The 13803-nt window shown below is 36.7% G+C and overlaps 1 protein-coding gene across 8 annotated transcripts in view; it reads left to right on the forward strand.

Moving 5' to 3' along the window:
• Positions 1 to 13803, forward strand: part of MYCBP2 (MYC binding protein 2) — a 226102-nt gene that overhangs the window by 80527 nt on the left and 131772 nt on the right. For all 8 annotated transcript variants that reach the window (XM_031466155.2, XM_031466152.2, XM_064493060.1 and 5 more), the window contains 3 exons: positions 4026 to 4143; positions 8765 to 8969; positions 9602 to 9755. In XM_031466155.2, coding sequence (XP_031322015.1) covers positions 4026 to 4143; positions 8765 to 8969; positions 9602 to 9755 — 477 coding nt within the window. The remainder of the gene's footprint in view (positions 1 to 4025; positions 4144 to 8764; positions 8970 to 9601; positions 9756 to 13803) is intronic.

Genomic DNA, 13803 nt, shown 5'->3' on the forward strand with positions numbered 1-13803 from the left:
TAACCAGAATTTATTGTATAGTACACATTAATAATGTGTGATTGTTGGAAGGTAAATATTGTACATGTGATAAAGGTAGAAAAATGTTATTGATAGTCTCTTTATTTAGTGTGTTGACTTGTAGAATGACTCAGTTCAGTCTCTGGTTTGGCCCTGATTATGTCACTTGGTGTCTGTATGACCTTGACCAAGTTACTTAACTTTCCAGTGTCTCAGTTTCTTCCTCTTAAACAGAAGTAAGTGTCTTTCTCTCAGATGGTTTTTGTGAGAATTCATTGAGATGATGTAAGTTGTTTACTTAGCACATGACCTAAGCCATAGTGAATGCTCAGTAAGTGTTAGCTGTTGCTGCTTTTTAAAGTGAATGTCAAAAAGCTTCTGAGGGCTTGTTTACATTCATTCATGACATGAGTCTACTAACCCTCTTTTTTGTTTATTTTCTTCTTGAATCTCTGAATTCCAAATTCTTTAACTATTTTCAGTAAACTTAAACCTGGATATTGGGAAAGGACTATATAGTTTGGATGCTCTTATCCCCCCTTTCCCAGTGGAATTTTATTAATTTTTGTTTCTGTGTTTTCACCTTTTTCTTGCTATCTTCCTTCTGCATTAATATTCTACACAGTCATGGTGTCTGGAACCATTCAGACAAGGTTCAAATCTTTGCTTCATCTCTTACCAACATGTGACTATAATTTCCTAAGCCTTAGTTTAAATATGAGATTGTTAAAGAATTAATATAGTGTCTGTAAAATGCCTGGCATGCATACACATATACACATAATTTTCCTTTTCTGTTCTTCCTTTACCAAATAATTTAATAAGTGGGCCCTAGTATCATGAAAAGAGTTCATTAGAAGAACTGCCACCAACTCTGGGAAAAATCCTTTTTAAGCATTTCGTATGTACCTATAGAGTCATGTCATTAACTAATGATGCATTTTATGTGAAAATGCTTTGTGGACTGCAGGCAAGTAAACAGTTGTAGGAACTTTCCCTTTAATTCCTCGTTTGAATCAAATGAACATTTCTGTGAGGGCGTTAGTTCACCATGTAGCCCTTTGACGTGGTAGTTGTTTATTTGCCAAACTCCTTGTACTTTAGAGTTGAGAACCACTTAACTTTCACTGCTCTTCCTAGCCGTGTTACTGTATTCTCTAGTAAAACCCACTGCTCTTTTGAGGCAAGAGCCATTCTGCTCTCTTCCTCTTTTATTACCTCCCTTTTAGTCACTGCCTGTCATACATTGAAAATTTATTATCTGGCTCACAGCGTTTTCCCAGTCTGAGTCTTGTCACTCTCGTGAATGGTCCCATATGGTGTAGTTACCTTGACACCCTTAGATCTAGTGAATTTATTTCCACATTCCTGGTGGTCATTCTCAGGACCCATCTCGGATCTAGCATAGCTCCAACTCTGAATTCTTAAATTTAAACAACCCATAGTCTGATGACAATTTCCTTTTCTGTTTCTTAGCTTTACTTGACTTGACTTGGTCTTTGACTTTATCAGTACTTCATTCCCTACAGCCCTATACTTTCTTCGTCTCTTTCACTCATTTCACTTTATTTCCTACCCAAGTTAGAGATTGCCATTTATTCTCTTCACCTATTTTCTCACCAGTTTTCTCAGTTTTCTCACCCCCTTGGTCTTGATTCTAAGGTAGAGCAAAACTTCAAGCATGCATCAATCTACCTATGTTTCCTTGTCTAACTAAGGCGTCTTGAAAAAATTAATCACACTTGTACAGATTGTTATGATGTCCAGATTCGAACAGTCCTTCTACAGTAGGCAATAATCCTTCTGTTTTTGTAGTTTTGAACTCTTTGGTTTAAGACCTTTGGGGAATTTTATGAAAGATACTGGCTGTCTCCAGAAAAACAGACATAAGAATATACACATAAAAGTTGACTTACAAACTTAGGAAGTTCACGGATCTCCTGACCCTCACTCATAGACTTCCTAGAAGTCATTTGGATCTGGGTTAAGAACTCCTGGCCTAGGTATTTATTTCTTCCATCCACCATCATGTCCTTTCCATAATCTTCAAATTCTCTGCTCACCCATGTCTGTCTTCCTCTCAGCACTTCACCTCTACTCACATTACAACAAAAATAAAAACATTAGATGGGAAGTTCTTCAGCCCACCAGCTCTGCAAACCTGCCTGCGTTCCTCCTGCTGCTTTGATCCTTCTTTATGTTACATTGAAAGAGGGGCCTGTTCCTGTCTGTGCTGTGAAACCTTTCTGACTTTTCCTTAGGAATCTAGTTCTGTTTCTTGTCTCCTCTTTGAACCATATCTGTTTATCTTTCCGTACTCTTTTAAACTTCTATAAATCTCTGTCATCTTGGAAAGGACACAGCTTCTCCTTCAGCTCATCTTCCCTCTAACTGTTGGTTTTCCTTTCTTTTTCCCTTTTGTGCTGAGATTTTTTTTAAAGAGATTTTGCATAGTCTCTGACCCCACTGTTAATTCTTCATCTGCTACATAGTATTCTGTGTACATCCACTGAAGAGACTTCTCTCCAGAGGTCATTTGTTCCTGTCTCTAGAGGATTCAGCATGCACATTATTTCCCCCTTCTCGAAATGACTCTCTTCACACCACATTTTCCCAGAGTTCATTCTTCTTTGTGTCCTGGATTTTTATGAGCTCTTCTTCCTCTTATCATACCTAAAACATTTGAAGAGAATTACATGAAAATTAGAATCTCTTCTTTCCTCTCTTTGTCTTCCTGGATCTCATCATTCTCATAGCTTAAGTGAACGTTATATCCCCATCTACTGTGTTGCTTAAGCAAAAAACCTTCCCTGCCCCACATGAGTCATTGCCAAAGTCTGGTCAGTCCTGTTCCTTACAGAGCTGTCAAGTCCTTTCGTGCCTTTCAATCCACACTGTTCCTAGTTCAGGCCTTAATCGTAACTCACCAGATTGTTGTAATATTTTCTTAACTAGGTTTCTAGGTGCTAGTCTTGCCTCTTCCCAAGTCATTTTTCATTGCAACCTGAATAATCATTAAAGATACATTATACATAATTTTTAAAAATTTGAAGTATTGTAATTACATTGTCTCAAAAACAGAGGTCTCCTATTATGTGTGGACTATTTCTACAGTGATGATTATTCTCATAGATAATGATTACTAAAGGTGGTTAATAAATGGTAAATGAAGTGATATAAGGATGGTTGCAAGGACAGATGTGATGGATATAAGGATGCCATTTATCATAATAGTTACCATTTATTAATTGTTAACTGGGTACCAGACACTGATCCAAACACTTGCCATATATGAGCTTCTTTATTGTTCACAGGAACCCTATAGAGTAAATACTGTTTGGGATTATCTCCATGTAATAGAAAACTGAAGTATGAAAAGGATGAGTAACTTGCTCAAAGCCATGGTCATGTTGCTAATACGTGGTGGAGCCGGGTGGTCGAGCTCTGGAGCCTGAGCTTGTAGCCACTGCTGCATTGCCTCTCACGGTGCTACATTCTAATTCATTCACTACTGCATATGTTAAAATCTAAAATTACAGTTAAATGAAAAGCAGTAGAAAAGAAGACATAAAATTAATTGTTTCCTATTGTTCTTAGACTGAATCCCTGTTCAATGCATAATTTCAATTCAATTATCAGTGCATAATTTTTATTTCATCCAACAAATATTTATAGAGATTTCTAACATGCCATTTACTATAAAAGGTAAAAACAAATTTTTCTTTTAAAACAATGGTAGCACCAGCCTTTCAGAAAAAAATAAAAATTATGTGTCCATAATTAGGGTAATAAATTCAAGGAAATCTTTTTAATAATTTCCTTGAAGTCAGTGATTATGTCTTTTTCATCTTTGTATACCTACCACATAGGATGGAGACAGGCATCTAGAACGTAAATAAATGTTTGCTGAATATTCTTATTAGTACATTTTATCTCTTCTGTTTTCTTTTATTGCATTGTTTATTGTTTTTTATTTCAGTTGGGTCTTGTAAGAAATTGACTTAATTTTTTTTTTTTTAACCTAGGGGATGTCCCACTCTTGTTCAAGCATTGCCAGGCCCTAGCACACAAGTTACTGCAGGCAGCAACCACACGGCAGTACTTTTAATGGATGGACAGGTCTTCACATTTGGAAGTTTTTCTGTAAGGAATTTTTTAAGCATTAATAATATTACATTGTACCATTGCCTTGCAGTTTGTCTACATTAGCTATTTTTTCTGGTTTCAGTGAAATTCTTGTATTATAATTATTGCATATGCATATTTCCTGTCTCCACATACAACATACACAAATCCTGAAAGATTTACTTTGAAATTATTTTCTTCTCTAGTGTAGCATAAGAATTTATTAAATTTAACAGCTGTGTTAGAATTGGACATGTTAATTCCGGTCAGAGTCCATTAAGCATTCAGTAGAGCTAATTCTGTCAATTGAAAGCTTATTTCCCAACTAGCTTGTAAAGAATCATTTTTCTTAACATGTAGAATTATTTCTATTTTAGAACTCTTTGAAGGCCTGGTTTTCTTGTTGGATTTGTTTGAAGTTATAGTTTCCTTTTTCCTTTCCTTCTCGCTCGCTCTCTGCGTCTCTCTGTCTCTTTGCCTGTCTGTTTTACTTTCTGTCTCTTTTTGCCAAAGCTTGAAAGGAGTGAAACTGCTCTGATAATTGTCTATAGTTTGGGCGTAGTACAGATCAAGGAAAAGCTTCTTAAGACTATGCTAATAAACCATCTGTGATATGTGTAACTATTTAGAACCCTGTAACTTAAGTCTCTGGGATGTAATTTGCAATTCTTGATTTTTAAAAAATGTAAATGTGAACTTTAAAAAACATCTCTTATCTGGAATGATTTTAAGCTTATAGAAAGTTTACAAAATATAAGAATAGTACATAAAATACCCATACACTCCTGAGCCAGATTCACCTATTGGTAGCATTTGATCTGTTTGCTTTATTGTTAGTACATTCACGCTCTCATTCTCTCTCATGTACTCCGTATGTGTGTGTGTGTGTGTGTGTGTGTGTGTGTGTGTGTGTGTATAAGACTTTTTTTCCTTGAATTCTTTAAGAATAACTTGCATACATTATGATCCTTTACTCCTAAATGCTTTAGTTTGTATTTTGTCAATTAATCAGATAATTATTTTTTGGCCTTTTTCCCCCTCCAGTCTAGAATCAGTCATTGTATTTACTTGGCATGTGTCTTTAGTTTCCTTTAATCTGTAACGTTTCCACATCTTTTCTTTGTCTATTATGACATTGACATTTTTGAAGAGTATAGTACTTAAAAAAATGTTCCTCATTTTTGTTTCTCTAGTATTTCTTCATGTTTAGATTCAGGCTGTGCCTTCCAGGCCAAAATGCCATGTAATTGACATTGTGTCCTTCTCAGGGCATCACATCTGGAGACATATAAATAATGCCCACCTGCCCCTCACTGGTGATGTGAATTTTGATCACCTGTAAAATGTTTGATTTCCCTACTGCATAATAAGTATTTTTTTCCCTTGAAACTAATAAGCAATCTATTGGTTGACGATCCTAAGAGAATTTTAAGATACCTGCTTCTCATCAAAATTTCCTTCTAGATTTAGCATCTATTGATCATTGTTGCCTGAACCAGTTTTTACTGTAATGGTTGCAAAATGATGATTTTTTTTCCAACTCCAGCACCTCCTTACATTGACCGGTCAGCCCTTTCCGTTTTACTGTGTGCAGCCTTCATTTAATATTTGTCTATCTTCTTATTGTTGGTATAGACACATGTTTTTCTGTTTTCTTCATTACTGTACTTAATTATTTGGGTACTTGGATTGTCTCAGATTTGGCCAGTGGGACTCCCATCACGCTGGCTCCTATGTTCTTGTGACATGCCCCTTCATTTCTTTTTTGAGTATTTCGTACTTCCTGGCATAACAAGATGTTCCAGGCTTATCTGTGTGAGCCCTAGAATCAGCTGTTTCTCTAAGAACCTTAGTTGTTTTTAGTGGAAAATAGTACTAGACACCATCTGAGGACTTGATGTATTCAGTGCTGCAGGTGTCTTTGCATCCTCAGTATACATCTATGTGCATATACACATATGTATATGTATTTTGGAAATCATGAGCCCACACCAGTACCTCTAATTCCAGTCCATTCCCACAGGGTTCTTTCTTCCCCAATCCCATTCCATACTTAGGTCCCTTCTTCCACAGTAAGAATCCTGGCTCCCAGCAGTATCAAGATATTTATTTCTCATTCACTCAGTTCTAAAATATGTCTAAAATAGTTTTGTATTTGCTTTGCCTAAAGCACTATAAAAGCAAACTCACTAAAAAGGGTTCAAGATTTGTGGCTCTTGCCCCTGCCCCCTCTCATGTGTGTCCTACCCCAAGACTAAAGGTACAGAGTCAGATTTTCTGTTCATAGTACACACAGTACATACACATACAGGCTCTTCTGCACTTTGCCTTTTCACTTTACTGTATCTCCTAGAAATTGTTCCTTATGAGTTCATAGAAATCCCTAATTTATATTTTACATCTGTGTAGTACATTGTGTATATATATGTATTGTACTTTATTCAATCACTTTCTTTTGCTTGGACATTTAAGTACTGTCTAATATTTTGCAACAATAGCAGTGAATCTTATTGAAGGTGTATATTCGAGGTAAACTTTCAGAAGATTGCTGGGTTGAAGGTTAATACCTATGTAGTTTTGTGCCATATTAACGGTTTCCCTCTGCTTTACATTCTCACCAGCAATATATGAGAGTGTCTGTTTCTCCACAGCCTTGCCAGCAGAATGTGTTGTCTGTCATACTTTTTACTTTGTGTCAGTCTGACGGGTGAGAAATGGTTCTGCGTACTTTGAAGCCTTTTCCTGTGGTTGACCCTGGGAACATTCAAGTCAGCCTATGTTTAGCATTTTTACATTAAGGTTCGGATTTCCCCATTTAGGGAATGATCTTCCAGTGCTTTTTCTCTGTTCTCCATCTTAAGCCACCTCTTTTGTGCTCTGCACCCCCTGCCTCCCCAACCCCATTCCAAGGCTGGCAGAGGCAGGTGGTAGAGAAAACTTTTGGAATTTGGTTTTTTCCTCTGGTTGCAGGTAACTCAAAGGTCCTGAGATCTGCTCTTTCCTAATACTGCTGAAGGCTTGAGTCCTTTGTGGTTTTCTTTGCTCTTTTTTTTTTATGTTGTTTTGGAGGGAGTGGTAATATTTGAAATGAGACAGCCTCTAGCTCCAGAAAGCCTGGTAGTGAGCATCTATGAATTTACACGTGGCTTATTTATACCCACGTTCTGAATCTCGTGGGGCTGTCTAAGCATCCGTCATGTTTGGGGGCTGCTTTTCTTCACTTTAGTTGCTTGTTAGCAGGGGAATAGATGCTTATTTCAGTAATCAATAAAAAGTATAGTTAACTTCTTTTTCCTCCAAAAGCATAATATATCCCTCAATATGATATACACATTTTTATGCTATTGTTATTGTTACTATTTTTTTGTCAAAAAATGAGGACAGACATTGAAAGAAGCTGAGAATACACACTGAAATGTTTGACTTCTTCTCTAATCATGTGCTTGCCACTTTTCCCTCCCTTGATTCAACCAAGGGTTTGAAGCTCTGTTGCTTTTTCAGTCAGTTTGTGACTGTGTGTTTTTGTTTTTGTTTTAATTTTTCCAGGTGGGTAATTAGGTTTACTTACTTGTTCATTTAATGGAGGTACTGGAGATTGAACCCAGGACCTCGTGCTTGCTAAGCATGTGTGCTGCCACTGAGCTGTCCCCCTCACCCTTGTGACTGTGTTTTTTGCTGTGGTGTTGAAGGAGTGGTAGAACTCACTAGAAACCTGGTAGCCGAGTGAGAATTTAGCCAGACTGCATGCAGTGCTCCAGGGTCCCTTGTTCTTCGGGGGTTTTGCAGTGGTTTCTCGTTCCCATTATTGTAGTTAACCCTGGGTCCCGCCATGCAGCATTGTCTGCCCTCCAGCGGGTTTTGGAAGGGGAATGCTGTGAGAGAGAGACAGCTCCTGAGCCAGGGCTGGGTGAATATTTACCAATCTGACATCAACATTGTTTTACAGCTACTGGCTTAGTAGTGAGAAACCTCTATTGCTTTTTAAGTGAAACTCTTATTTAACAGATACCTATAGACAGCCATACTTTTTTAGTGAGTTAACAGTTACTTACTTAAGACGTCATACCTTATCACTGATTCTGCTGTTTATCTTGAAAAATAGCTGAAATAACTTACCAACACATGATCATGTAAAAAATATGCAATTTTCTAATTGTATTCACAGTGGTAGTATTCATTATTTTGGTCTTTTACCCAAATATTTTTAGACTGTACGAGTTCAAATAGTGACTTTTTGTGGTACTGTCAAATTATCAAAGTGATTTTTTAAATGAATAATTTGTATTACTAATTTTTTAACATATTGTGTATTTATTATTTTTTAATTTAAATGGTGAAGACAATCACAGTATTTCAGGGAGATCTCTTGCATGGAAAAATATTTTAACTTTATTATTATCTTTTAATCATGTACTTTGTGGTTTATTAGGGGGATAATTCCTAAGAATAATAGAAATTATTTTACTCCTTTATAAATATTTGGTCCAAATTTCACATTTTAAATTTATAAAAAAAGAAAAACTAATAATTGATGAAGAATAATGTCTCCTAGAGCTATTTTTGTCTGCTGTTTCCTTTATAGAAAATTACACATTGTTAATCTGGTACTATTGTTAATATGATTTATTTAATCTTTTAGAAAGGACAACTGGGCAGACCAATTTTGGATGTGCCATATTGGAATGCAAAACCAGCTCCCATGCCCAACATTGGATCAAAATACGGAAGAAAAGCTACCTGGATAGGTGCAAGTGGGGACCAGACTTTCTTACGAATTGATGAAGCACTTATTAATTCTCATGTGCTCGCTACATCAGAGATTTTTGCCAGTAAACACATAATAGGTAATACCCCAAACGAAAAAACCCTCCCCCTCAAAAATCTATCTTGATTGAGGGTAAATGATTCATCTTTCCTTGTTATAAGATGTAGTCCTATAGCTTTTTGTTTGAAGAAGTTTAAAAGAAGCTTCTAAGTGTCTGTGCTTATAGGTATCTATGTCCTGGAAGAATGTAATGATTGGGAGACTAGAAACCGGTGAAATATGAGTGAAACTGTAGTAGTGTAAAACCTATATTAGGAAGAGGAATTTTTCTTTATTGGTTCTTATTAAATAAATGATAGAAATTAATTTTTATGGAAGGTTACATAAATCAAACTTTGAAGTTTCATTGAGACCAAGGTGTCAGTCCATGCCTGTATCCAAGATATCATGAATAATTACATAATAGAGTGGCAGAAATCAAGTAGAGTGGTAATAGAGAAATTAAGGGCATGTCTTAATGGATTTAGACAGCCTGAGGTTTTATTGCAAAATCTGCTACTAAGGGTTTTTAGCCACTTAACCTCTAAGTCTCAGTTTCTTCATCTGTAAACTGGACGTAATAATACTTACCCTATAGGAAATGCTTATCTTATAAGTTGGGGGAATATAAAATGATAATGTATCCTTAAAATATACAATTTTTCCCCCAAGGCTTGGTACCTGCTTCTATATCAGAACCTCCTCCATTTAAGTGTCTTCTGATAAATAAAGTGGATGGGAGTTGTAAAACTTTTAATGACTCTGAACAAGAGGATCTGCAAGGATTTGGTGTGTGTCTTGATCCTGTGTATGACGTCATTTGGAGGTAAGCTTCTCTGTTTATGAAATAGAGTAGTAAATAAGTCTTGATCAAATTATACTTTTGTGGAATATTAAAGTCATGTATAGGCAAATTTTTCACAAACGAGAACTCTTCTGTTTAGCTGTTGACGGCACTTCTACCACTTGACACGCAGAGCCCTTTACAGTGCAGTGTAGCAGTTAAAAGCATGCGTTCTGAGCTAGACTGACGGGATTTATCCCAGCTCCTCGCCGTGCTTTCTGTGTCACTGTGGAGAAGTTACTTTGACTCTGCGTGCCTTACTTTTCACATTTATAGTAGGGATAATAATAGGCTGTTAGGAGAACTGAAGAACTTAGAGCAGAGGCACATAGTAGGTGCTGTGGAGGTCTTCCTGCTCTTATTATGATAGGCAGTGTTACTTTCAAGAGTTCTGTCGTTAATTATTTTTAATCTGTCAGCAATCTTGTCCATATTGTATAGAATTCACTCCATTTCTTGATCCCATAAGTATCTAATCACTACCAACTATCTAGAAGAAAGTATGCCAGAGACAATAGAGAATAAATAAGATCAATAAGCGCGCCCTTAGGAATGTACATAACAAAATTCCCATCTTGATAGCACAACGTACAGGATTAACAGACTGGATATTGTAAAAATGTAGAGATGGATACAAGTACACAAGAGACTCAAGAAATTACATTGTATTTGTTTAAAATTTATTATGGTGCTTTATATATATCATGAGTAAAGGAGAGAGTTATCCTCAGATTCCTGGGTTTGAATACCAATAGTGGGTGTACCCAGCCTTTACCAGAGTGACTCATCACAGGACCTACCTTTTCTCCCCCTCGTGGTGTTTACGTGGCCAGCCTTACTAGGTGGAAAGTCAGATAGGTTGAAAGAGTGAAGTGTTACGAGTGAGGAGAGGGAAGACTTTCTCTGTCTTTCTTCTTCTGCCCGTTCCTGCTTTCATTTCCTTCAGCCAGCCAAGTCTTCCAAGGCCGTGCTTTCTATCAGTCCTGAGGCCTGCATTCGGAATGCCAGAGTTACAGCACTTCCCAGGTTGCTGACAAGCTTACTCTCTTATTTGAGCACTTTGTGAGAAGGCTTGGAGGCCAGAATTGAATTGAGTAGTTAGTGCTTCTAGATTTCCCTAGCACCATTCTGTAGTTTAGATAACAAGAGACTAGAGGTGAGTAGTCTTGCAGTAATTCTAACAAAGACATGAGATGGTAAGAACCAAAATTAAAACAGTCAGTGAATGGAAGGGATAGAGAAGCACATGGTATAAAGATAGAATTGCCCTCAACTATTTGTGAATTGGAAGTCTGTATAAAAGAGTCTTAGTTACCAAAAAGCAGGCTCTGGTTTGGACCTAAGTTTAAATTGATGTTTTATTTTCTGTAATCCTTGTGTTTTAGTTTTCAATGAAGTCAGTTTGAATTAAAAATAAAATTAAAACTGGGAGTATGGAATTTGTTTCTGGATACATTTACTAAATTAGAAATGCATTCTTTAAATTAGAGATAACAGTAGAACCAGGTTCTAACAGTGTAACTAGAGCTGTTTCCCTGGGGTCTTAACAGAACTCTGAGGAGTAGGAAGACCTCCACAGCACCTACTCTGTGTCCCTGCTCCAAGTTAGGCGAACCTTGCCTTTCTCGCATATGGTGGTAGCAGTGAAACAGATGATCTCAGATGCCTTGTCAGGTCTTTCCTTTAACACTTAACCCTCTTGTTCCAAAAACAGAGATTAAAAGATGAAGAGCATTCTCCTCCTATGTTTCAGTAAAGCAGCTGGGAGGTGGAGAGTTCGTTCCATTATCCTGACTTCTGGCTGCTTTGTGTCGCTTGTGTTTTTCAGTAGGGTACCTGCATTTTACAACTAGACATTGCAGTTTCAGTATTAACTTACTTTGGTTTGCCTTCCTCCGGCCTGAGTCTGCTTCCATTTGTATTCTTAACAATAACTTCTCCTGAATAATTAGAAACTTAACATCTAGAAGGAGCAGATAAGTATTAATAGCAATTTTATTTCCCACTTCAAAATTTAGAAAAATAACACGTGAATATGTATTATTATTTTTTTAAAAAGTGAAGCAAAAGGTATATATAGGAACAATGATGTAGTCCTTCTCCAAAACTTTTTCTTCCCCCATAACAAATCCCACTAAACTCTATAGGTCACAAGTATTAAGTTTGGTTTATATTGCGTGATACCTTTTAAAATGCATGTATTTTGGGTTTTATATAAATAAAAATACATTTATTTTTAAAGGTTAGTTTTTTTTTTTCTAAACAACAATTTGTAGATCTTTCTAAGTCACAGTAGTTGAAGAACTGCTGTGATATTAAAACTCTGTAGAGGTTTATAGTCTGGATATATCAAAATATACTTATTTACTTCCCTACTGATGAACATTTTAGATTATTTTTTTCATGTTTTGGTCTTAGCTATGATGCTGCAGTGAACACACACGTATATACACACAGTTTTGTACTCATATGAGTGTATTTCTGTAAATGACTTTCTAACGAGTGGAACTGCTGAGTAGAAGTTAGGCTCACAGAACTGGATTGTTGAATTGTCCTTCAGGGCTCTCTCACCAACTGCGTGAGAGCCCATATTTCCCCATGCTATCAGCATCAGTAAATTATTTTCAATTTTTACAACTTTAATTTTATTACTCAGTAAATATTTAAATAAATACTATATGGCAAATAAAGAATGATACAAAGTGAGTAGATACACAATGCTCTTGCTGTCATGGAAGTCATTTTTTTTCCCCTAAATGGAGATGTAGACTATATAAAAGTAAATAAATAATATACTTTATAGATCTTACTTATCACCATTAAGGAAAAAGGGGGTACTGTTACTTTCTTCTATACAATGGAGACAATGTAAGTTAAAACTTTAAAGTATAAGAAAGAACCAGGCATTTGAAGACTTAGGGAAAGTTTTCTGAACAGGAAGAGTATAGTAGGACTAGATGCTCTGATGCAAGCAAGAGCTTGGCTGTGTTTTAGGAATTTGAAGAAAGCCAGTGTGGTCAAAGCATAGTGAGTGGCATGAAATAAAATCAGAGGAGTAGGCAGGGCCAGGGCATGCAGGACTTTGTAGGTTAAAGGAATTTGAATTTTCTTCAAAATAGGAAGCCTTTGTAGGATTTTGAGTTGGGAAGTAACATTAAGAGGTTATACTTACTGTGTAGAAATTGGATTGGAAGGAGGCAAGAGTAGATGTAGGAAGGGGGTTACTGCATTAGTGCAAGGCAGAGGTGATGTCTTTAAACCAGGGTTCTCATGGGGAAGATGGAGAGAAGCAGTCAGCAGCATATACTTTGGATTAGAGCCAATAGGCCTTGCCTGTATTGAGGAGTTAAGGACAGAAAATAGTCAAAGATGATTCCCAAGGTTCTGATTTTGGTATTTGAGAAGACATTGGTAGCATTAACTGGTCCAGCAAAGGAAGAGAGACGAACGGGTTTTGTCAAGACTTCTGCTTTGGGCATGTTACATTTGGTATCTAAGTGAAGATATTAAGTAGGCAAGTAGATAAATGTGTCAAGCTTTGAAGGCTGATCTGGACTGGGACTAGAAATTCGAGAATGTTTAGTTCATAGGTGCATCTAAAGCTATGGTGTTGTTTGAGATCACCTAGGCAGATAATGTAGGTTAAGATGAGAGTTCTGGACCAAGCCCTAGAACTTACAAAATTTAGAAGTTAGATAGGAGACAAGGAGCTAGACAGGAGATTAGAAGGAGCAGCCAGTGAACTATGAGAAAAAGCTGAGTGTGTGTGTTGACACAGAAGTGAGAAGGGGAGTGAGTCAAGGAAAGAAGGAGGATTCAAAATGGTGTTAAACACCACCAAGAGCTTGACCAAGTAGATGCAAAAACTTCCATTAGGTTTGGCTACTTGGAAGTTATGTGTAACTTTAGGAATAATTTCATGGAAATGTTAGGTGTGCATACCAGATTGGTGTGGTTTGAAGAGTGAATAGGGATTTCTACTTCTCGCAATTTGGTAAATGAAATACTTTGGAGGGACTTATGCTTTAAA

This window comes from Camelus dromedarius, chromosome 13 (assembly GCF_036321535.1).
Source record: "Camelus dromedarius isolate mCamDro1 chromosome 13, mCamDro1.pat, whole genome shotgun sequence".
NCBI classification, from domain to species: Eukaryota; Metazoa; Chordata; class Mammalia; order Artiodactyla; family Camelidae; genus Camelus; species Camelus dromedarius.